Genomic DNA, 23,527 nt, shown 5'->3' with positions numbered 1-23,527 from the left:
CCCAACCTTCAAGTCTCAGCTGGAATGTTCCTCTTTGGAGGGGCTTCCCTGTCCAGACGCCCCATCCTGCTGGCTACACTGTGTGTGTGTGTGTGTGTGTGTGTGTGTGCGTGTGCGCGTGTATGTGTGGGGGAGTGGGCATGTGAGTATGTGTATGTGACTGTGTATGTATGTGTATGAATGTGTGTGAGCATGTGTGTGTTTATGTGTGTATATATGTGCACGTGTGTATATATGTATGTGTATGTGTGTGTGTGTGTGTGTGTGGTGCTGGGGATCAAACCCAGTCTTGGTGCCGGTGAGACATGCTCTCTCTTCATCACTCTCTGAGTGCTTCCTGTCTATGCTCTACTCCTCATCCCTCCATCCACCCGCATCTGCTCATTTGCCACCCGTCCATCACTCATTCACCATTCATTTATTCATCCAGATCCACCCATCACCATTCATCCATCCACATCCATTATCCACTCACCCACTACCCATTCTTCCACCATCCCCCCACCCACCATTCACTTATTTAACCACATTTATTATCCATCCCTCCGTCCACCCACCCACCCAGCCAGCCAGCTGGCCACCCGTCCATCTGTCCACCCGTCCACTGCCTTCTCTGCTACAGCACAAGCATCCCGAGCTCCAGTCTGGGGCAAGAGCCCAGCGGGCTGGACTGTGTGTCTGGTCTGACGAGGCCCAAGTCCCATCCCTGCCACTGCCCGGTACCCTGGTGTCCCTCACGGTCGGGCTGGGCTGGCCCCTGACAGGGCACGAGCAGCCTCATGACACGACACGTGTCGGCTGTGACCGCATCAGGACAGCCCTGTCCAGGGTCTGCTGGCACCCTGGCACCCTCTGTGCCAGCCGGGCTCCCTGCCCTGCACCTGCCCCCGTCTGCACACACCCAGCGGGGGCTGGCCTCCGCCCAGGGCCCTGGCGCTGAGCACTGACCGTATTTCTCGTTGAAGAGCTCTTTCACCTGCTCCCGGAGAATCACCTTCTCTCCCAGCCTGTTGGCGTCGTCTTCGTCTGCAGGGCAAGACAGCTGACCGTGAGGGCGGGCGGCACCAGCCCAGTCTGACCGCCCTTCCTCCCCGCCCCCAGAGCCTGCGCCTGGCCAGCCGTGGTTATCTGGATGCCCACCTCTCTGCCAGCCGTCCCTCTACCTGTCCCACCCACATGTCCACTCGCTACTGCTCCCACCTACCTTCCATTTCTTATCTGTCCACCTACTGACCACTTAGCCCCTGCCCATGTGTTTGTTCACTTACCACCGCCCCATGCATTTACCTGCCTGCCCACCTGTCTGTCCGATCACGGCTTAGATACTTGTCTGTCCACCCACATGTGCGTCCATCCCTCCTTCCCTCCCTCCCGGCTTCCCTGTGCCATGGCCAGGCAGAGCACCCCGAGACTCACGGCCCCCCGGGGGCCGCCTCATCATAGCCCCCACTCCCCCAGAAGTATGAGCAGAAGCGCCTACAAGGACATACCCAGAGCAGCCTGCAGGGCACACACCCCACCTGGGCCAGTTTGGGGGGCCCGGGGGCAGGGCCCTTTTCCCAGATCATCCCAAACCTTTCTTAAAAAAAAAATTGCAACTTCTGGGCTGGAGCGATAGCACAGCGGGTAGGGCATTTGCTTTGCACAAGGCCGGCCCGGGTTTGATTCCCAGCATCCCATATGGTCCCCCGAGCACCTGCCAGGAGTAACTCCTGAGCACAGGACCAGGAGTATGTCCCAAGCCACTGGTAACAAAACAGTAACTTCTGCCCTGGAAATCAAATGCAGCCCATGTGCTGAGCCAAGAGTGGAGTCGGGGGGGTGGTGGTGCGGGCACTGAGGGGGAGATGCCTGACAGGGTGTGGGGTCAGGGCTCAGCGGTGGGGCTTGTGAAGGAAGAGGGCTGTGTATGTGTGTGTGTGCGCACGCCGGGCGGGCGCAGCGGGCGGTGCCCACCCCAGCGTGGCCAGGAATGCACACCCTGCCTTCACTGTCCTGCACCCGACTCTGCAGGTCTCTCCCGGGGGGCCTGCGGAGCCTCCCGCACCCAGGCCGCGGGCCAACCCGCCAACACTCCAGAACTCCTGCACCCGGCAAGGCCAGCGAGGTGCAGGCGTGCAGGCGAGCGCCTGTGTGTGCGCCCGTGCGAGCCCCTGTGTACGGGAGTGGGGCCGCCCCCCGCGGCCAGCTGACGCCCCGGGATGAGCCTGGGCCTTGATTCCTCCGAGGGGCCAGGACACACGTTCCCCAGGGGTGACGTGGGGGGTTCTGAAACCGTGTGGGGCCCCTATCTTACTCTCTTCCGGGTTGGGGCCCATACCAGGTGCTGAGGGGACCACGTGGCGCCGGGGCTCCGACTCGCGCCCCTGACATGAGGCCTGTGCCCCCCGGCCCCCGCTGCAGCCCCTGAGGAGCGGGTCCTCCCTCCGCTCCCACACTCCCACCTGAGTTTCTATTTCATGGGGGGGGGGCACAGGCCACACGTGGTGGCCCCAGGGACAGAAGCCAGGCCCCCACGTGCCAAGCCCTGCCCACCTTGGAGCCACCCTCCATCTTTCCTGGGGGGACGGGGGCAGCCCTCCCCAAGGCCTGAAGGGACTCTAAACCCCACCGCCCGCTCAGCCCCACCAGAGGGTCTGGGGGCAGCGTCCAGCGACCCCTTCCTGACCACCCCAGATAAAGGTCTGGAGGTCCTGCTGGGGCAGGGGGGGGTGGTCAGCCAGGGCGGGCTTTCTTTTTTTCTTTTGCTTTTTGGGTCACACCCGGCAATGCACGGAGTTTACTCGAGGCTCTGCACTCAGGAATTACCCCTGGCGGTGCTCAGGGGACCATATGGGATGCTGGGAATCGAACCTGGGTCGCCTGGTGCAACGCAAATGCCCTCCCCGCTGTGCTATTGCTCCAGCCCCCAGGGCAGGCTTTCTGAAATGTTGCAGAAGAACCCGAAGTCCCCCCCCCCCACTTCCCTCCTGGGCCCAGGACCCATCTAACACCTGCGGAGTACCAAGGAGGGCGCGGGACTGTCCCTGCCGGGCTGTGGGGGCGGCTCTGGGCAGGAGGGGCCCTCACCCGCCTCACGGCGCCCCCAGAGCCGGCTGGCCGGGAAGAAAGGCGGCAGCGGGCCAAGCTGGGGGCCCTGCCCTGCCCCGCCCCGGCAGCCGCGGGAGGGTGAGGGGGGCGGCAGGAGCCCCGCTCCCAGGAAGCTGCGCGGAGATAATTAAGTGGGGGAGCGTGCGGCTGGCGGATATCTTTAGCAACGCCAGGAAGGTTTTATTCTGAGCTTGCGAGGGAGAGCTGGCGGGGGAGGGGCGCTGAGTGCCAGTGGGGGGTCCTGGCGGGCGTCCCAGTGCCGGCTGGTCCTGGCACTGGTCACAGGTGTCAGACCGGGTCCTGCCCCCCGCGCCCCCACTTCCTACCGCTCCTGCCAACGATGAAGGGGATCCCCCAGGAGGCAGAGACCCCGAGGGGCCGGTCAGGAGTCAGCTCTCTGGTGCAGAGGTCACGCAACAGCGGGTGTGTGTCGGGGCACTCACTACCCAAAGGTGGAGCCCACCAGGGCTGAGGGCCTGGCGCGGGGCACAGGGGCTCCTCTGGCCGGGGCCTCCCCAGACCTCCCGGCCCGTGCCTGGCCCCGCTCTCGCAGGAGGGAAGGCGAGGCCCAGCAGACACGGGAAGCCCCGGGGGAGCTGGGCCCAGGGCCGGGCCAGCTAGTTCCAGAACCGGGAAGCCCAGTGCAGGCGGTGAGGGGAGGAAGGTGGGTCCCGTCTCCCGGCCCCAGGGCTCCACTCTGCAGGTCTAAAGGGTGGGGGTCCTGCCCCCTTCCCCGGCAGGCCCACCCCTATGGCAAAGGCGCTGCCCAGACACCCCGGGACAGGCCGTTAATCCATGATCCTCTCAGAGTTAAAAAAAAAAAAAAAGAAGAAGAAAATGAAAACTCCACTGCTATTTGAGAACTGTTCTAGAATGTTCTGCATTTCCTTGCTCCCGCTGGGGCTGCCCCCAAAGCCGGCTCTCCTCTCTCCTGAGGCTCTGCCCAGCTCCTGACTCAGCGCTTCTGTCTGCGGTGAATTCCTCCACGGCCGCTTCCTGCCTCCAGGCCCTCAAGGTCCCCTGGAGGTCGTGGGGCCCCGCCATTACCTCCCCCATAGCCTGCCCTCACCCAACTCCTGGGTTCAGGCTCCCTCGACTCTGCTGGTACCTGCCCTGCTGTGCACGCGTGCTCACGTGTGTTCGGAAAGTGAGGTCGCCATGACACCCGTAACCCCCGCGAGTCCCAGCCCTGGGACCCAGACAGGCCGCAGTGACCGGCCTGGTCTTGGCCTCACAGCTCCGGCCTCTCTCTGGGGGCCCGGGCTGGTGTGCGAAAGGCGCGGGCCGGGGACCCACGCAGGTGTACCGGCCCCTCTGGCCCCCTCTGGCGGACGGGGCTGTCTGCTTCTAGGGCCCGGTCCATCCTCTGAAACCTGCCCCGCTGCCTCCAGAGGGCACCGGGGGCAGTGCCCGGCCGGTTCCCGGGACCCAGACTGTGCACACACGCCTCCCCCTGCCCCAGACCTGCGGGCACCCGCAGCGCAACCCCCCACTGTCCCAGGAGACCCCACACCGCACCGCCTGCCCCGTCTAAGGCCACTGGGACCCCGTGCCCGCACCTCACCCTCCTTCTTGGCTTTCGGGCCACACCCGCCCCGCAGTGCTCAGGGCACCAAGTGGGGTGCCGGGGGTCAAACCCTCGCTGGCCGAGCACAAGGCAAACGCCCCCCCCCAGCCTGCTGCTCATGGTGCATGGCTCGAACCCCGGCCTCACCCACGCAGGTACTGAGCACATGCAAGCCCTCTAGTCCTGGGCCCTCTGACCCCGCGGGTTGGCGAGAAGGTGCTTCCTTCTTATCTGCTCCCGACTGGCCCGTAAGCACCAGGGGGACGCGGGTCTGACCCAGTTTGCACTCCTGGGTCTCGCCTGGCACAGATCTGGCCCTGGGTCAACTCGGGCTGGAGAAGGGGGACGCGGGCGTGGCCAGGGGTCACGTGACAGTCCCGCAGGCTAGAGGGAGAAGACTGACGCAGCACTCGGCAAAAAGGGGGCGGCAGAGAGCTACCCAGGGGGGGGGGGAAGGTGGGGGTGGCAGGTACCTTGGGGTCCTGGAGGAGGAGCAAACCCAGGCTCCAGGCCAAGTCCCACTTTGCACATGCTGTGTGACTCCAAGTAGGCTCCTTAACCTCTCTGTGCCCGCCTGTTCCTGTGAGGCCGATGCTGGCAGGACGGGGGCCAGAGTTCCACAGCTGTGCGGCCACTAGTGAGGCCCGGCCACTGTGCACTGCCAACAGACTGGTTTGGGGGGCACACGTGGTGGTGCTTGGGGGGACACAGCAGTGCTGGGGGTTGGGGCTGTGCCTCTGGCCTGGTCCAAGAGACCAACAGAACAGCCGTGTCCGGGGCTGCTCCGCGGTGGGCCAGACGTCCCCACGCCGTCCCCACGCCCCCAGCCCCCGCCCCCGCCCCCGCCCCCGGGCTCTCCCTGCACACCCGCACAGGGCGGCTCCCTCAGGCTGCAGCTCCCCCACCCGCCGTGGGGCCGGGCGCCTTTCCAACTATGAGCGGGGGCTGGGGTCAGTGTCTGGACACGGTGTCAAGTGGACGGGGACATTTGACATTTTGTGGGTCTTTTTTTTTTTCTTTAGCTAGTTGGGCCACACCTGGTGGTGCTCAGAGACCTTCCAGCCCGGCATGCAGGGATCAGTCAGGCCTGGCAGGCTCAGGGGCCATACGGGGCACGAGGGTCCAGCCCAGGCCGGACACGGGCACCGCGAGCGTCCTCCTCGCTGTACCCTCAGTCCCAGGCCCCAGTGGCTTTGTGGCCACCGCACTTCTCTGTTTGTTTCTTGGCCACACCCGGCGATGCTCAGGGTAACTCCTGGCGGTGCTCCAGGGACCATATGGGGTGCCGGGTGCTGGCCCTGAACCTGGGCTGGCCGTGTGCAAGGCAACCTCCCCCCCCCCGCCCCCCGCTGCACTGCGTTGGCCCTGATTTTGGCTCGAACGGGGTCCCAGCCCCTAACGTCCTGGCTCTGGGGGTTCCTCCAGACACAGGTGCAGGGACGGCCCCGAAGGCGGAGGACGAAGCCTCACCGTCCCCTCCGTGCCCGGACAGGCCCAGCTGGACGGCTGAGGCACCAGCTTGGCCTTGCCCCGCCCGGCCCCGCCCCTGCCTGCTGCTCGCCCCTGTGTGCTGGGCCTGTGCCGCCCGATCTCTCCCCAGGCGGAGCCCAGGGCGTCATTCCCGGCGCTGGGGGTCCCCCAAGCACGAACCCCAACACCACCAGGCACGAACCTCCCCGAGAATACCCCCAAGCCTTTCCTCTCCCACCTTCCAAGTGGACCGGAAGCTGTGCCGCCCCTTCTGCCTGCCGGACCTGCCCGGAGGCAGGGGCGGGGCCCGGGGTCTGGGGGCTGCACGTGGGCGTCTCTGCCCCCAGCAGAGGAACAGGACCAACGGCCCCCAGACCAGATGGTGCCCAGCACGACGCGGCCAGGGAGGGCGGCGGGAAGTGGGGGTGGGGGCGGGTCAGCCCGGCCCTCGCCCCAGGAGCTCCCGCTCCGGCCCACCGCTCCCGGGGAGGACCCGCCGAGAAGACCCCTGCTGGCTGGGCCCGCGGGCACCCACCCAGGAGTGAGAAGGGCGCTGCCTGCCAACCCCCACCTGCTCACCAGGAGCAGGAGGGCCAGAGAAGCTTCCGGAAAGGAGCGTCTGAGGCCGAGCCCCACCCTCCGGGCAGCCCCACTCCCGTCACTCACCCCACCCTCCCGTGACCCTGCTGTCCCCCACACCCTGCACTCCCTTCCGGAACCTGCCCCTCCGGAAGGCCTGCGCGCCCCACCCGGCTGGTCCTGTGTCCCCCCCCCCCGCCCCCGGCCGCCCCCTGCGCCGCCCCCCGAGCGCCCCCGGCTGAAAAATGGGGGTGGGGGGTGTCAGGTGCACCTCCGGGCACTGAGTGGGCTCCCAGAGGCTCACTCCTGCCCTGGGCAGCCCTCAGGGCCCGGGCCGGGGTGAGGGTGGGGTCCCCACGTCTCCGCACGCAGCACCCCAGGACCCCGGGGCTGGGGTCTCCCAGTGGCCAGGCCAGGTCCCCCAAGGGGCGGTGCCTCACCCGGCAGAGCTGCCACGGCCCCTCCCTGAGCCCCCGCTGGCCGCTGACCCCGGGTCCCTTCACTCAGTAAACGGCCCCCCTCACGCCGCGGCCCCCCCAGCAGCCCCAGCCAGCGCCTCTTACCAGGCTTGGGGATGAGTCCCTGGAAAGGTCTGGAAGAGAAGCAGAGCCGGGGTCAGGGGCGGGGCGGGGCGGTCAGGGGGCGGGGCAGTCAGGGGGCGGGGCGAAGGGCGTGGGGCGGGGCGGAGCGCGGACACTGGCTCTGGGACCCGGCCAGGCCCGGCCGCACCTGGTCACGGTGAACTTGATCTTGTCGGCCACGGCCAGGATGCGCTCCAGGTTCTGGGAGCCGAAGGTGCAGGGCTTCCGGAAGGGGATGCCGGGGGGCAGCCCCTCGATGAGCACCGAGCCGGGGTTGCTCTTGATCCGCTTGTAGGGCACCTGCACCGGGTACTTGATGCCCAGCGCCTCCCCTGCGGGCGACAGGGCAGCGCATGGCGGCGGGCGGCAGGGCGGGCGGGGGTGACTTGTCCCACCGCTGCTCTCGGGACAGGCCGGGCGCTGGCGCGGGAACCCCGACAGAGGGGCAGGTCTGAGCCCCGCTCGCACCCCGAGGTACACACAGCCTCGGAGACACACAGACACGCACGCGCACGCACACACACACACACACACACACTAACACACAGAGACACACAGAGACCACAGACACACACACAGAGACCACACCCACAAAGATACAAACAGACACACACAGAGACGACAGACACACAGACCACACCCACACAGACACACACAGACAGACACACACACAGACACACAGACACATAGACACACCCAGAGACCACACACACACAGACACACAGATACACACAGACACACACACACTCAGACACACACAGAGACACAGAGACAGATACACATAGATTACACACATACAGACACACACTTAGACATAGAGACACACACACACACACACACAGAGCCCTCTGGCCTGCACGGCCTGCACGCCGGGCTGCCTCTGGGGACGGCCAGCCTGACTCAGTGACGCGGGCCCAGCCTCTTTCAAGGGGAGCCAGAGCTGGGCGGAGCGTAGCACAGCGGGGAGGGGCCTACCAGGGGCACCCACGCCACGTGGCCCCCCGAGCAGGCCAGGGTGGTTCCTGGGTGCAGAGCCAGGAGTGACCACTGAGCATTGCCGGGTGTGGCCCCAGACAGACAGACAGACAGACAGACAGACAGACGGGCCCGGGGACTCACAGGGGAAGCAGCCGGTGCAGGGAGCCCCGGGCAAGGACTGACTGCCCCCCCAAGAGGGCGACTGCCCCCTCCTCCCAGAGGGCAAGGGGGGCCTCAGGGCCATCTGCGCCGCTATGCCCACCGGGCTGATGCTGACCCCTGGGAAGAGCCCAAAGGCAGCTGACCCTGAAGCCTCCAGTGCAGCATCTCCGTCTCGGCGTGGGCGGGCCTCACCCCTGCGCCCTCCCTGCACCTGACCAACCCCAAGGGAGCAGGGCTGAGGTGGGGGTGGCCTCCGGGCGGGGTCACAGCCCCCCCCATCCTCAGCCACACCCAACCCCACCCTGGGACCGACCTGTCCTTGGGGGGCTCCCAGGGGCCGACTCCCCAACACGCCAAGAGGCAGTGCTGGGTGTCAGTCCACCGTCACCTCCCGGGTGACGCTGCCATGCAGGGACAGACCCCGGGCGCCAAGCATACTGTCGTCAGCAGGAGCTCTCGTTCCTCGAGACGCAAAGGACAAGACCCGGGCCTCCTGCTTGCCCGGCCAGCCTCCCTTCCTCGGCCCCAAACACACCCCCCTCCTCTGCCTCAGGAAGCCTCCAAGGGCCTGGGGCACCCATCCCTCCAGCACCCCCACCCCCACCCCCGGCAGCTCCCTCCTCCGAGTCAGCAGCCCCTCCCTGGCCTCTGCTCTTCAGAGTGGCCTCAGGACCTCTGCACATGCCGCTCTGCGGGGGGGGGGGGGGGGTGAGCTCTCCCCCTTCCGGCCCCCGACTCAGAGGTGGCGCCCACGGGACTGAGCCCTGCCACCCGTCTGCAGGGCTGTGCTTCGCTGGCGGCCTCACGGCAAGTGCTCTCTCTAGAAGCACCCGTGTGTGCGGGGCTGGGCGGGTCTGGAGGGCTGTGCTCACCGTATTTCTTATTGAACAGGTCCTGCACCTGCTCCCTCAGCGTGTTGGCGATGTCGATGCGCGAGAGCCGGGCGTCGTAATTCTCTGCGGAGGGAGGGAGTCACATTCCCGGGGCTTGGGGGGGCGTGTGGGGGCCGGAGGGGGGCCAGCGGGGAGGGGGTTTGCCTTGCACAGGGCCGGCCTGGGTTCGATCCTCGGCATCCCCTAGGGTGCCCTGAGCACTGCTAGGAGTAACTCCTGAGCATCCCAGGGTGTGACCCAAAGGGCGGGGGGGGGGGGGCAAAAAAAAAAGGCGCCTTGACTTGGCAGGAGCACTTTGACGGGGGAGGGAGGAGCCTGCTCTGGAGACAGACACGCCCAGAGGGGTGGGCGGGCGCCGGGGAGATGGTGAGGGCTGGGCGTGGGGCCCGCTGGCTCCTGCAGCGCCTGCCCGGGTGCATTTCTCACCGCAAAGGGCTCAAAGTGCGGGACAGTGAGGAAGCCGGGCCCGGGGATCCCCGGGGACCCCCACGTTGGCGCATCTGTGGGGCGACGAGCAGAGGGGCCACGGGCGGACAGGCGGGGGGAGTTACCCCACAGGCCAGAAGACCTTTGCGCCCCAACACCGACCGGCCCAAGGCGGGGGCCGACCCTCCTGCCGCAGCCGGGACCTTACCTTGGAAGCCCTGTCTCTTCAGGCTCTCCTCCGCCAGGGCGTCCCCAGGGTCCCGCTCTGAGGGAGGGCAGGGGCGGGGGTCAGGGCACCACTGGGGAGGGGAAGCAGGGAGGGCAGGGCTGGCCCCCCCAGCACCCCCCGCCCAGCACACCCCCCCAGCACCCCCACCCATGCCCCCCACCCAGCGCCCCCCACCCAGCACCCCCTCACTCCCACGGCACCTTGGCTGTCCAGGCTGGGCTCCTTCACTCCCTCTGTCAGCAGCTCGGGTCTGGACACAGTAAGTGTGGGGGTCACCCGTGCCCGGGGCCCCTCGTCCCACCTTGTCTCCACATCCTGCCCCACCCCTTCGGGAACCTGACTCCAGATGACACCAGCTGGGGCCTGGCCTGGCACGCCCGTGTGTGTGTGTGTGAGTGTGTGTGTGTGTGTGTGTGTGTGTGTGAGTGTGTGTGTGTGTGTGTGAGTGTGTGTGTGCGTGTGTGAGTGTATGAGTGTGTGACTATGTGTGTGTATGCATTTGTGCGGGGAATGTGTGTGTGTGTGTGTGTGTGTCTGTCTGTCTGTCTGTCCCGGGGGAGATCAGTTCTGCTGCCGGGGAGACACAGGACAGGGAGGGGGACGGGCGAGGAGCAGGGGCTGGGCCCAGGGCCCGCAGGCCTGGACCACCTCAGCCAGACCTCCCGGCCTCCCCAGTGCGGGGAGCGACCCAGAGACCCCTGATGCCCCCCGCGGACGGTGCCCGGAGACCGAGGCGCTCACCGCTTGATGACGAAGCGGATGCTGTCGCTGGCCTCCAGGATCCTGCGGAGCTTGGCGACGCCGAAGCAGTTGGGCCGGCGCAGGGCGATGCCCTCGGGCAGCCCCACCACGAACAGCTCCTCCGGGTGCATCAGGAACTTGGAGTACGGCACCTTGACGGGCTCCGAGATGCCCATGGCCTTGGCTGCGGGGACAGCGCAGACCCCCCTTGTGGGGGACGGACGTGCCAGCCGCCCGCTGAGCCGGTCACTCGGACCCCCGCGTCCAGGTCACTCGGACCCCCGTGTGTGCCCCCCTGGGGCAGCAGCTCCTGTCCCTACATGGCCCCCCAGAGCGACCCCCGGTGCTGCCCGGGAGCCCAGGCCGATGCCGGCGCCCTGCTCTGCCCCGGCCTGACCACACACACAGCTCGTGTGACTTGTTGGGCCTTTTCCCTGCTGTGAAACGGGGTTGTGGCACAGGGACGTGGTGCGTGGGGCAGGGGGCGCCCAGCCCCGGGCCTCTCCCCACCCCACCCAGGGGACGGAGCATCCTCTGGCCCGGCCTGTCTCCCCGGCGGAGCAGCTGGAGGTGGGAAGGGCCCACCCCCTCCCATGTACACCCCCCCCCCCGGGTTCCTCGTCTCTGCGCACTCCCCGCCCCTCACCGTATCTCGTGTTAAACAGCAGCTCCACCTGCTTCCGCAGTGGCCGGATCACGTCCCCGTGGCTGTCTGCAAGGCAAAGGTAGCACGCTGGCCTCCGGGCACTGGGCAGAGAGGGGCTGTTCTTCTCCTCCTGGGGAGGGGGGTACCTAGCCGCGGGGCTAAGCCTGCAATTGAACAGGCCGCCACCAGGGGGCGGTGCACGCCGGGTCTTGGGCCCAGCTCAGCCTATTTCCTGAGGATCAAAGTCAGGCTGGCTGCGTGCAGGGGCGCGCGTCACCCTCGGGGGCTGTCACTCATGGGGGGGAGGGGGCGGCCCAGAGCCTCAGCCGTCTCCCCATCTCTGTAGGCAGCGGGGGTGAGGGAGTCCGACACACCCACCCTCGGCCCTGCTCCTGCCGGTCCTGGTGTGGGACGCCAGGGACACGCGGGGACAGGGCGGGACTCACCCTCCAGGGGCCTCTCCTCGGGGTGCGGGTCCTCGCTGCCGGGGCCCTTGTCTGAAAGAGAGGCGGGTGTTGGGGGCCACGGCCCTCCCGCCACACACCTGCACCCACCCTGGCCAGGCGGGCAGAGGCTCCCCGTCTCCGGGAGGGCCCCAGCCAGCCCCACCTGCGAGCATCTCCATCCCGTAGCCTGAGTCTTCCGAGGGCAGGAGGCCGGTCACTGAGTCAGTCATTTCCTCAGAGGTCGGTGAAGGGTCTGGGGACAAAACTCCCAATGGCACGAGCACCCTCAGCCACCACCCAGAGCAGGACCCCCGGGGGCACAGGCAGGGCCAAGGCGGGGAGCAGGGGGGCCCCTGGTGGGGCCTCGGAGGCCGGGCACATGCCCATCTCACGGGTGTGGAAACTGAGGACGGGGTGGGGGTAAGCCTGAGGCAAACTCGAGCCTCTGTCTTCCTCTGCCCTGTGCCCGGCACAGCCTCCGGGGCGGAGCCGTGCCCACGCCTGGCCCCTCCTCACCTGGGATGGTCACCTGAATGATATCCGGGTCCTCCGGCTCGATCTTGATGGCTCTCAGCACGCCCAGCTCCCCGGAGGTCCCTGCAAGGGGGCGGGAGGGCTGGGCTGAGGGCTGGGCAGGCGAGTCATTCCAGAATGTTCTCATGCTGCTACTGGTCAGTGAGCACCAGGACGGCCCCAGAGCAGAGTGGGTGGGGCTCAGGCCCCCGGTGGCCGCAGAGCTGGGCACTTCGGGGCAGCCCGGGGGGCACAGTCGGGGAGAGGTGGGGTCAGATTCTGGGTCCCCTGAAGGTCAACAAGGCCTGAGGTGGGGACATGGGGCTGGGCAGCGACCCTGAGCACCCCAAGGCTAGAGGACCCGCCCGGCCCCCCAACACACAGGCAGACACGCACCCTTGGGTCCTCTTCCCTCCCCCGGACACGCGGGCACACATACACCTTAACATGCAAACACGCATGCACAGAGGCCTGTCCTGGAAACTCATGCATGCATACACGGGCCTGTGCCGTGCTGCTAGCCTGGACACATACATGCACATGCATACACGCACAGGCCTGTCCCGTTCATATGGACACACACAGACATGCAGGTGTACACACACGGACCTGTCCTGCTCACTTGGACACACACATGTACATGCACGTGTGTGCATACACGGGCCCATCTCACTCACTCGGACGGACACACACACACACACACACACACACACACACACACACATACACGCGCACGTGCGCACCGCTGCTCACCTGGCCCGCAGTCCTCGGAGGTGCTGCTCTTGTCCAACCTGCAGGGAGGGGACAGGATGACGCGGGCCCGCCTCCCGCCTGGCCAGAACCCCTCCCCCCAACTCCCCGGCCCTTCGTCCGTGTCCCCCGCCGGCCCGACTCAGGCCCAGCCCAGCTCCCCCCCTGCAGGCTGCGGGCAGCACTCTGTGAGCCTGTGCCCCCGGCATGGGGCCCTGAGGCAGGCCCCGGGGTCCCCCGTCCGAGGTGTCGGCCTTACCAAGCAGCCCCGCCCAGGTCCAGGCCGGCAGCGCGCGAGGCCTCGGCGGAGGCGTCCTCGGGCGGGCTGGGGGGTTCCAGCTTGGTGGGGTCTTTGGTAAACTTGTTCCCTGGCGGGGGAGGGGGGCCAAGGGTCAAGGGTCGGAGGGAAAGACCCTGCTGCTGCCTGCGGGGTGCTCGGGGCGGTCTGCCCGGGCCTCTCTCACCGGGAGGATGGTGGGGGCGGCAGCAGGGTCCCGGCCCAGAGGGCCCCCGGACAGGGCTGGGCCCATTTCACAGATGCAGGAACTGAGGCCATACACCCTGCTCCGGTCGCCACGGTGTTGGGGTGGGGACCCCGCGTCCCTGTGGCACCGGGCTGGGACGCAGGCTGCAGGTGAGGCTCCGTGCCGGGCACCAGACGGGGGTCTGGACTGTCTGTCCTTCCCCCCCACCCCCAACCAGGGCACCGCCATGGGGGAACTCAGGGGTCCCAGTGGGCATGTCGGGGGCACTGGCCCAGCAGCCACGTACCTGTGAAAATTCGCTCATCAAACATCCTGGGGAGAGAGGGAGAGCGGCGTGAGGGGGCGGGGAGGCCGGGAGTGGGCTGGCCCCACACAGGGACAGGAGGGGACACGGCCCAAGGGCCAGTGCCTCAGGCCATCTGTGCACAGGAGGCCGGGCGGGCCTGCGGGAGCCAGAGTGTCCGGCGGGTCCTCAGGGTGTCAGGCTCTCCATGGCCACAGCTGGAGGGGCCCGCCCCCGCCCCCCCACCCCAAGTGAGGCCGCAGTGTCAGCCCGACCTGCCCAGGTCACGCCTCGAAGCAGGAGGGGACAGAGTCACACCCAGGATTAGGACGGACAGGGAGCGGACAAGATCCCCGGGGCAAGACGAGCACCAAGGAGGGTCACGGGGCAGTGGCCCCACCCCGCAGAGGGTCACTGGGCGGCAGGGTGGGAGGCAGTAGGGGGCGGAGTGAGGACACGGGTCAGCGACAGCACTGCGGGGAGACGGTGCAGCCCCCAACTGGGAAAAACAAAACCACCGAAAAAAAGAAAGTGGGGATATGGGGTGCCTAGTGGCGGGCCAGGGGCGGGGGCCGGGCAGAGGTGGGCGAGCCGGGCTGGACGGTCTCCACGTGGGAGCCGGACCTTCAAACAGTGCTGGAAACCACAGGGCCTAACATACACACAGATGTGTGTGTGTGTGTGTGTGTGTGTGTGTGTGTGTGTGTGTATACATACATATATACTTAGCGTTTGGGCCACACCCAGCAGTGCCCAGGGCCGACTCCTGGCTCTGCGCTTCGGGCAGGGATCGGGGCCCATAACAGATGCTGGGGATCAAACCCAGGCACCCCCCACTCTTCCTCCAGCGCGGAGGGCGTTTGTCTTGTGTGTGGGCGCCCCTCCCCCCGCCGCCAACTGAGCCCACGCCCCCTCCTCCAGGAGGCCCTGCGGGAAGGAGGGGGCCGGCCGTCACCTCTTGATGATGAAGTGGATGCCATGCCGCTCCTCCAGGATGCGCTTGAGCTTGGGGACCCCGTAGGTGCAGGGCCGCTTAAAGGGGATCTTGTCGGGGATGCCCACGATCTCCACGGCTTCGGGGTCGCAGGCGATCTTCCGGTAGGGCACCGGCACCATGTGGTCCAGGCCCAGCGCCTCCGCTGCGGGCAAGGCCAGGCTGACATCCCGGGGGCCCGAGAGAGCACTGGGTCGGGCGCCCCCCCACCCCCAGGCCCCCCTGCCCTCGGCCGACCCGGTCCAATCCCAGACTGGCACTGGCCCCAGCACGGGCGGGAGCACGGCCTTTCCAGGCCCGGCCCGGCGTCGAGAAACCCCACCAGCGCAGAGCCGAGTTCAAGTCCCGGCAGGGCTCGCACCCACCCACCCACCCGGAGGCCCTGGGGACCCTCTAAGGGAACAGAGAACCCGCCCGCAGACAGGAAGACCCTGAGTTTGGCCCGAGCACGGCTGGGCGGTCAGTGCCGGCTGTGACCCCCTGGGAGCCGTCTGAGGGCGGCCGGGGTGGGGGGGTCTCGCCTTGGGGCTCCCTGCGGGCTGCGGTGTCCCGCCACGGGGGTGGGGGCTGCGTGGGCGGCTCTGGCAGCTGCAAAGTCGAAGTCGCACTTAGCTCGTCATCAGATCAAAGCTTCACGGCTCGGCAGCTGCCAGACGGCCCCCCACCTCCCCCCGAGCCCCCCACCCTCCCCCAGTGGGCCCCGCTGGGGTGGGCACTCTGCCTGCAGCGCCAGAAGCCTGCCCCCACGCCCCGCCCCTCCCTGGAGGCCCCCCCCCCACCGCAGGCCGCCCCGCCCCTCGTCCCTCGGGCTCTGCCCCACACCTGCCTCGCTGGCCCCTGCGCCCAGAGGCGGGGCCCGTGGGAGTGGGTCTGGGAGGGGCCCGGGCGGTGCCCCCGCTCTGCCCCCCACCTCGGGGAGGCTCAGGAGAGACTCAGCCGCCGGGTCAGGAAGGCGCCCGAGCCGCCACCCAGAAGCATCCAGAAATACCCAGAGCGAGCCGGGCTGGGAATCTAGGTCTGCGCAGGGGAGGGGCAGACCAGCATGAGCCTGTCCCTGCCCGCGCCCCCACCGTCCTGGGGCAGCTGGCGCAGGGAGGAGGAGGAGGGGGAGACCGCGAGAGCCTCCCCCGAGGTGCAAAGCCCCCCGGAAGGCCTGGAGAGCCGAGCGTAGTGCCACCCCAGCCCCGAAGGCCCAGCCCCCGGCCTGCGCCTCTTCCAGGAAGCTTTCCTGGCCCGCCAGCCTGGCCAGACCTGAGCGACCCTCTGAGCCGTGTGCACCAGGTGCTTGCCCCACACTCCCCGTTAGCGGGGCTGAGAGACAGCACGGCAGGGAGGGCCTCGCCAGGAGCAAGCCCCGGGCACGGCCAGGCACGGCCCAGAGCAGAGGCTGAGGAGATGCAGCCCAGGCCTGTCCCACACCCAGCGGGGCCTGTCCTGGGGTCCAGGCCTCCAGCCAGGGCCTGTCGGGAGGGCCGGGCGGGGGCACCTGGGCGCTGAGCAGGACAGGCAGGAGCGGGCGAGGGGAGGGGGCTGCGAGGGCCACAGGCGAGCGGGGACGAGGCCTCCACACCAGCCACCACCGCCCCGGGCAGAGGCGCAGGGGCACAGGGCCGAGGGGCCCACGGGTGGCCTCAGTAACGGCTGTCAGGCTGGCAAGGCGAGGGCACGGAGGGGCAAGGGGTGGCCACACGCATAACACACGCTCACACAAGCACACACCAATTCACATACACATGCATAGCATACACATATGCTCATAGATGCACGAACACATCACCTCCACACATGCGTGCACATACATGCACACACACACACACATACACACACACTCTCTCTCTCTCTCTCTCTCTCTCTCTCACACACACTCTGGCCGGGTGGCAGACTCCCCCGGGGGAGTCTGACCTGGTTCCCCGGGTGTGTGTGTGGGGGGGCTGTGCACAGGGACACAGACCGGAAAGGGTGTGTTCCCCGAGTCCCCCCCCCAGGCTGCCTGCGGCCCGGCCCACCACGCGGGCCAGCAGATGGCGGGGCGCCCACTCACCGTATCTGCTGTTGAAGAGGATCTGCACGCACTCCCGCAGGGTGTTGATGTCCTCCGTGTCCTTGATGAAGGCGTCCCACTTCTCTATCAGGACACAGGGGGCTGCGTGAGGCCGGCCCCCCTCCCGGGCCCCATGCCCCGGCCTCCTGCACACAGCTGGGGGGGGGGCGCCCCTCCTCACCACCTCGCCCGCTCGGCTCCCGTGACACGCGCAGGCGTGGACGCCCAGCTCCGAGGGGCGCTGTTGGATTTGGGGGGGTCTTGTTAGTTTCTGGGCCACCCCTGGCTACTGCTGGCTCTGCACTAGGACCACTCCCGGTGGTGCTGGGGGGACCACGCAGGACGCCGGGGATTGAACCCGGGTCGCCCGCAGGCGCGGAAGTGCCCTCCCCACTGTGCTCGCGCTCCGGCTCCCCGCCCCCGGCTTTTATTCTTTTTCTTCCTCATTTTTTCCTGTTGTCAGAATTAGTTTATGGGGCTGGAAGGCGAGTACGGCAGGTCGGCGCTTGCCTTGCATGTGGCCGACCCGGGTTCCGATCCCAGCACCAGAGAGGGTCCCCTGGGCCCTGGTGACCCTTGAGGCTGGCCGAAGGTGCCCCGCACCATCATAAATGCATGATAATAAGTAAAATATGAATCCAAAAGTTGATGTTGTGGTGCCAGGGACAGACTCAGAAACTCATACTCACAAGGCAAGTGCTCCGCCGCCAGGCCCTGTTCCTGGCTGGACCTCAAGGACTCAGCCCTGGGGCCTAAGACACGAGGCGTCCACACTGCCGGCTTCCAAAACCCTCGGCACTGCAGGCCTCAGTTTAATATTCGTAACAAGGAGATACTTGGCTCGACACCATGCAAATGGCACCTTCAATCTGGTTAGCTGCGCCACGTACCTCTATGCGGATGCCCTCCAGAACCCCACACGGCCGCCTTCTGTTCATTCATTATTTATTCATTTTTGGTTTGGGGGCCACACCTGGTGGTACTCGGGGACCCTACAGGATGCCAGGGACTGAGCCCAGGTCAGCCACATGCAAGGCCGGTGCCCTCCCCAGTGTGCCCTCTCTCCAGTCCAAGACATAACAATCTTTAGGCAAAAAGAGCACGCCCATTCTGCAGATGGTGAAACTGAGGCTGGGTGCGCTTGTGCCTCGGGGGATCCATCCCAGTCTGGAATCTCTGCTGACTTTAACCAGAGATCCACCCCGGGGTCCCCCTCTTTGTGGGGGGGCAGCAGCAAGGGGGTCGGGCTTTTCTTCGCGAGAGCTCAGGAGGAGGGGCCCAGACCCCCAAGTCCCCGTGTGCCTGGCTCGTGTGGCTGAAGCCCAGAGTTCTGCTCTCGGCCAGGCGGCTCCTCCGCGTCCCTCCAGGGTGGGGGGTGGGGGCTGCACCGGCCGGGCATGCAGAGGCCTGGGGCCCGCCCCTGGCACTGCCGAATGGCCCCTGAGCACGCCAGGCGTGACTGAAGCAACAAGGGCAATAATGACAGCCGTGTGCAGGCCGGGAGACGGCCCCAGCGACGGGGGCGCCAGCCTCGCATGCCGAGACCCATTTAGCCACCCACACCGCTGTGGATCCTCTCGACCCCCGGCCAGACCCGTGTCACCGCGTCACCCATATGCCCTGCCCCTTGGGCACTGCCCGGGAGCCCTGTGGCCCCAGGAGGAAGAGAAACGCCTGCCCAGAGGGCGCCTGGGGCTACTTCCGGGAGTGACTCGGGGCTGTTCCCAGTAGCTGAGGAAACCTGGGGGGGTGCTGGGGCCCGGACCCCCAGGCCACTGCACCGTCCCCAGTCCCCGGCCACAATCCTCTGCTGCTCCCATGGTGAGGCCTGGCAACACCTGTAGCGCCGGGGATTCACGTGTGGGGAACAGAGCCTGGGCCATGACAGGGCATGTGCGAGCCACGGAGCCCCGCCCCACCCCGCCCTCCTCCCTGCAGGGGGGCCTGGCCGCCCGTCTCCTCCTGAGGGAGAACTGGACCCGGACTGGGTGGACAATGGTGGAAGCGACCAAGAAGCCGAGGTGTGAGCTTCCTCTCAGGCAGGAACTCCGGGAACGCGAGAGGTCTGGAGCGGCCAGTGTGGTGAGCAATGGGGGGTCCCCAGGGGACCCTCCCTCTCTGGCCCGTCTATGGACGTCTGATCACCAACCATGGAAGATCCTGAGCAGGACCAGCCCACTAGGGCAGCGACACTCTGAGGGGGTGCTGAGGGAGATGCGCTGAGGCAGAGGCTCCTAGGGGCATGCTCTGTGGTGGACCCTCTGAGACAGACACTGAGGGGGGTGCTGAGGGAGATGCTCTGAGGAAGATATTCTGAGGGGGATGTTCCTAGGGCGACCCTCTGAGGGGAGACGCTCTAACAGGGACACTGAGGTGGATGCTGTGAGGTAGACGCTCTGAGAGAGACATTCTCAGGACGCTTTGAGGGAGGCATTCTGAGGTGGATGATCTGAGGTGAATGATGCTGAGAGGGACACTGCGGTGGACACTGAGGGGAATGCTCTGAGGGAGACACTCTGAGGTGTACACTCTTGTTTGTTTTTTGGTTTTTTTTTTTGCTTTCTGGCTCACACCCAGCGATGCACAGGGGTCACTCCTGGCTCTGCACTCAGCAATTACTCCTGGCGGTGCTCAGGGGACCATATGGGATGCTGGGGATCGAACCCAGGTCAGCTGCGTGCAAGGCAAACGCCCTACCCGCTGTGCTATCGCTCCAGCCCCGAGGTGTACACTCTTGAGGGGGACGTGCTGGTTGGTCTCAGCCGTGATGGGGTCACATGACATGGTCCACATGGCCCCGGGTGAGCCCCAGTCTCCCGCACGGTGCCGCCCCTCCAGCCCCGCCCGCCCCGCCTGCATCTCCCCACCATGCGGTCCTACCCGACTTGTCATGGACGATGGAGAAGAGGATCCGCTTGGACGCGTGGACGTTCTGGATGAGAGGCCCAGCGGGCCCGGGGGGCTTCTGTCCTGGACAAGGGAGAGGAGGCCGCAGGTTCGGGAGCCTCCCGGGCGACAGGGCCCCGGGATGCACACACAGGCGGGCTGGGCGGTGGGGGCTGCTCAGCTCCCAAGGGACGGGGCCCGGGTTCCCCCCGCACGGGAGGGGCGCCCACGACATGCCACTGCGGGAATGAGGTTTTTGGCTGTGAGTGACCCACAGGGCCGAGGGTGCTCGTCATGCCCGCTGTGGGGGTACCTGGGGCCTCGGAAGGTGCCTTCCCCACACTCGCTAGGAACGGGAGCCTCGGGCGGGGGCCCGCCAGCAGCCCCGCTCCTCCCGTGGGGAAACACGAGCTCAGAGAGCTCCGCTGTGGCTTGGGACGTGCAGGCAGGGAACCAGGGCCTGGGCCCAGGTTGTTCTCACAACCCGAGTCGAAGCCTCTAATACCGCTAAGCCAGGCTGCAGGCAGCAGGTGCTTACTAAGTACATACACCAGTTAGCCTACACACAGTAGGTGCTTACCATGCGTATGGGCCAATTGGCCTATATACAACAGGTGCTCACTAAGCGTACAACTGATTAACCTGCATACAGCAGGTGCTCAATCAGGGTACGGGCCATCGGCCTGCATACAGCAGGTGCTCAGTCAGGGTACGGGCCATCGGCCTGCATACAGCAGGTGCTCAGTCAGGGTACGGGCCATCGGCCTGCATACAGCAGGTGCTCAGTCAGGGTATGGGCCATCAGCCTGCATACAGCAGGTGCTCACTAGTGTACGGGCCACCAGCCTGCATACAGCAGGTGCTCAGTCAGGGTATGGGCCATCAGCCTGCATACAGCAGGTGCTCAGTCAGGGTATGGGCCATCGGTCTGCATACAGCAGGTGCTCACTAGTGTATGGGCCACCAGCCTGCATACAGCAGGTGCTCACTAAGTGTAAAACCCACTGGCCTTCTCCCTGCTTCCATGCTCTGGGATCTGGCTCAGAGAGCCGCGGGAGCACGCTAGCCCACTGGACGGACCCGGACACCCCCACCCACGCGTCCCCACAGCCCTCCTCCAGTCCAGACAGGCCCGAGCCCGGCCTGCCCTGGGGCCCGCTGCTTACCACAGCAGTCGGGGAAGTCCTGGGGGCCGGGGGCCTTGGATTCAGGCCCCGGGCGGCCCAGGCCCAGGTCGCCGGGGGCGAGGGGCCCGGGGGGCGCCTCCTGCTTCAGCTCGCGGACGGGGTGGCCGGGCGGCGCGGAGCCGTACAGGAAGCTGGCCATCGAGGCGGGGGCGGCGGGGGGCAGCTCCGGGGGCGGGCCCTTGGGGCCGGGGCCGTGCAGGCCGCAGTCCCGGGAGCCCTTGCCGGCCAGCGCGACGCCGTTCAGCTCCACCAAGGCCTTCGAGTCCCGCCCACCCTCGTCAGGCGGCCTGGGGAGGGGGCAAACGGGGTCAGACGTGGGTCCGGGCTGGATTTCCTCTGTCACCTCCTCCCCGGCCGCACGGCCCAGCCCCTGCCCCTGCCCCTGCCCCGAGACCGCCCTGGGCCCAGCCCGGACTGACCCCCGGCCGCGCTCACCTCTTGAGCTTGAAGCGGATGCGGTGGCTGTGCTCCAGGATGGCCATGAGGGCCTTGGGGTCGTACTCGGCCGGCCGGCGGAAGGCCAGGCCCTCGGGCAGCCCCTGCACGGCCAGCAGCCCCGGCTCCCGCAGCAGCCGCTCGTAGGGCAGCGGCACCACGCTCGCCCGGCCCAGCGCCTCGCCTGCGGGACAGCGGGCACGGTGAGGGGCCACACGCGGGGGCCCCGGTGGGCACTCGGGGGCGTGGGGGGAGGGGAGACGGTTCTCGGGGGAGGTGAGGTTGGGGGGCGGGGGAAGGGAACGGGGAGCAGAGAGGGGGCAGCTGTTGTCCCAGTGCTACAGCCCCCACCAGGAGAGCCCACGCACTGTCACAGGCAGCAAGGAGCAGGGCTGGGGGCACCCTGGGTCTGACCCCTGCAGCTGGTGAGACGGTCCCGGGAGCATGGGCAGCCCAGCCTGACGGGGGGCGGGGCTCTGTGACCCACCCCCAGGGCCTGGGGGGCCGCTGGGGGCGCCTGAGGGAACCAAGCAGGTCAGAAATGACGACCGGCCAGCCCAAGGTCACTCCAAGGGCACGCAGCCGCCCTAGTCCCGGACTGGCAGCCGGACCTCCACGGCCGTCACACACGCTGCCCGGGCCCGCTTCCTCCAGGCTGGCCGCCTGCAGGGTCACCAGCAGAGGCCCCTGTCCCCTAGGCGGAGCGGGGAGGGGCAGCTGGAGCCGGTGTGTGCTGAGGACAGGCGGTGGTCACAGCTGGGTTTTAAGGCAATGTTCTGGCTCCGGGGCTGCACCCCGGGGTGCTGAGGCCTTAACCTGGCTCCATGAGGGAGAGGAGGGCCGGAGCCAGGCGGCGAGTCAGGAAGACGCTCCCAGTCCCACCGGGCTGATGGGATGGCCAGGCCAGCGGGGAGGCAGGTGGCCGGGGGCCAATTCCGGGGTGGGGGACCCCGGGCCCAAGGACTGGCAGGGAGCAATGTCCCCGGCTGAGGTCGGGGCCTGAACGGAAGGAGGAAGGGTCTCACTGTAAAGAACGTCGAACACCTCCTCCACCATCTTCCGCAGCAGGTACACGTCCGAGCCCAGCTCCAGCGAGGCCCGCGCCAGGCCCCGGCCGCCACCCTCGGCCCGCAAGACCTTCTTGGGGTGCTCTGCTTCCGGTTCCTTCCAGGGAGGGCCTCCTGCGGGACGGAGAGAGCGTGGGGCCCCGGGCACGCCTGTCCCGCCAACCGCCATGGGTGCTGCGGGCCGGCCGGCCGAAGAGCGAATGAATGAATGAATGAATGAATGAATAAATGCATGAGCAAGTGAATGAATGAATGAATACATGAGCAAGTGAATGAATGAATGAATGCATGAGCGAGTGAATGAATGAATGAATACATGAGCAAGTGAATGAATGAATGGAAGCGTGAGTGAACTGGAGCTGTCACCTAAGTCCCAGGGCCCTGCGGGGCACCACTAACTTGCTGGGACAAGCCCCTTTTTCCTCTCTGAGCCGGGGTGAACACTCACGGGAGGTCGAGCCACACGGGCTCAGTGCGAGCAAGCCCGGCCGACTCCGCTGTGCGCTCGGGGTCACTCCTGGCGAGTCTCGGAGGGCATGAGGGGTGCTGGGAACTGAGCCTGGTGGTGCGTCCAGGCAAGCACCTGCCCGCTGCACTATCTCTGCCCCCAGTGAACATTCTAACTCCTTTGGGGGGCAGGGGGTGGCACAACCTGTTCCCGGTTCTCCCTGGCTCTGCTCCCAGGGCTCACTCCTGGAGGGGCTCAGGGGGCCACGCGGATGCCAGGGGTTGAACCAGGTCAGACGAGCGCAAGGCAGTGCCCCACACACGGTACTCACTCTCTGGCCCTCAGATGTTCTGCCGTAACCCACCAAGCACCCGGGTTCTGCTGCCATGTGGGGAGAAGTCGGCCCCCCCCAGAGGCCAAAGGCTACAAGAACAGAGGTTCAGGCCACACTGGACGGGGGGAGGGCAACAGGAGTGACCCCTGGGCCCCGGGGAGACCTGGGATGGGCCTGAAAGGGGGCCAGGAGGGGGCCGAGGGGCCACCTCGCCTGCAGCCTGCAGCAACCTGCAGGGCTGGAAATAAACCCGCCGAGCTCTCAGAGCTAAAAATAGTGACGCGGCCTGGCTGGGC

At 67.1% G+C, this 23,527-nt stretch overlaps 1 protein-coding gene across 2 annotated transcripts in view; it reads right to left on the bottom strand.

Moving 5' to 3' along the window:
• GTF2IRD1 (GTF2I repeat domain containing 1) overlaps positions 1-23,527 on the bottom strand; it is a 47,690-nt gene that overhangs the window by 6,131 nt on the left and 18,032 nt on the right. For both annotated transcript variants that reach the window (XM_055136072.1, XM_055136071.1), the window contains exons 4-23: positions 22,408-22,563; positions 21,383-21,566; positions 20,927-21,234; positions 19,755-19,844; positions 16,875-16,958; positions 14,795-14,978; positions 13,843-13,868; positions 13,331-13,439; positions 13,075-13,112; positions 12,325-12,405; positions 11,972-12,061; positions 11,809-11,859; positions 11,363-11,428; positions 10,717-10,900; positions 10,176-10,225; positions 9,955-10,011; positions 9,300-9,383; positions 7,436-7,619; positions 7,270-7,298; positions 949-1,026 (exon numbers count right to left, since the gene is read on the bottom strand). In XM_055136072.1, coding sequence (XP_054992047.1) covers positions 949-1,026; positions 7,270-7,298; positions 7,436-7,619; positions 9,300-9,383; positions 9,955-10,011; positions 10,176-10,225; positions 10,717-10,900; positions 11,363-11,428; positions 11,809-11,859; positions 11,972-12,061; positions 12,325-12,405; positions 13,075-13,112; positions 13,331-13,439; positions 13,843-13,868; positions 14,795-14,978; positions 16,875-16,958; positions 19,755-19,844; positions 20,927-21,234; positions 21,383-21,566; positions 22,408-22,563 — 2,133 coding nt within the window. The remainder of the gene's footprint in view (positions 1-948; positions 1,027-7,269; positions 7,299-7,435; positions 7,620-9,299; positions 9,384-9,954; positions 10,012-10,175; positions 10,226-10,716; positions 10,901-11,362; positions 11,429-11,808; positions 11,860-11,971; positions 12,062-12,324; positions 12,406-13,074; positions 13,113-13,330; positions 13,440-13,842; positions 13,869-14,794; positions 14,979-16,874; positions 16,959-19,754; positions 19,845-20,926; positions 21,235-21,382; positions 21,567-22,407; positions 22,564-23,527) is intronic.

This window comes from Sorex araneus, chromosome 4 (genome assembly GCF_027595985.1).
Source record: "Sorex araneus isolate mSorAra2 chromosome 4, mSorAra2.pri, whole genome shotgun sequence".
Taxonomy (NCBI): domain Eukaryota; kingdom Metazoa; phylum Chordata; class Mammalia; order Eulipotyphla; family Soricidae; genus Sorex; species Sorex araneus.
This window is presented reverse-complemented; position numbering and strand designations above follow the sequence as displayed.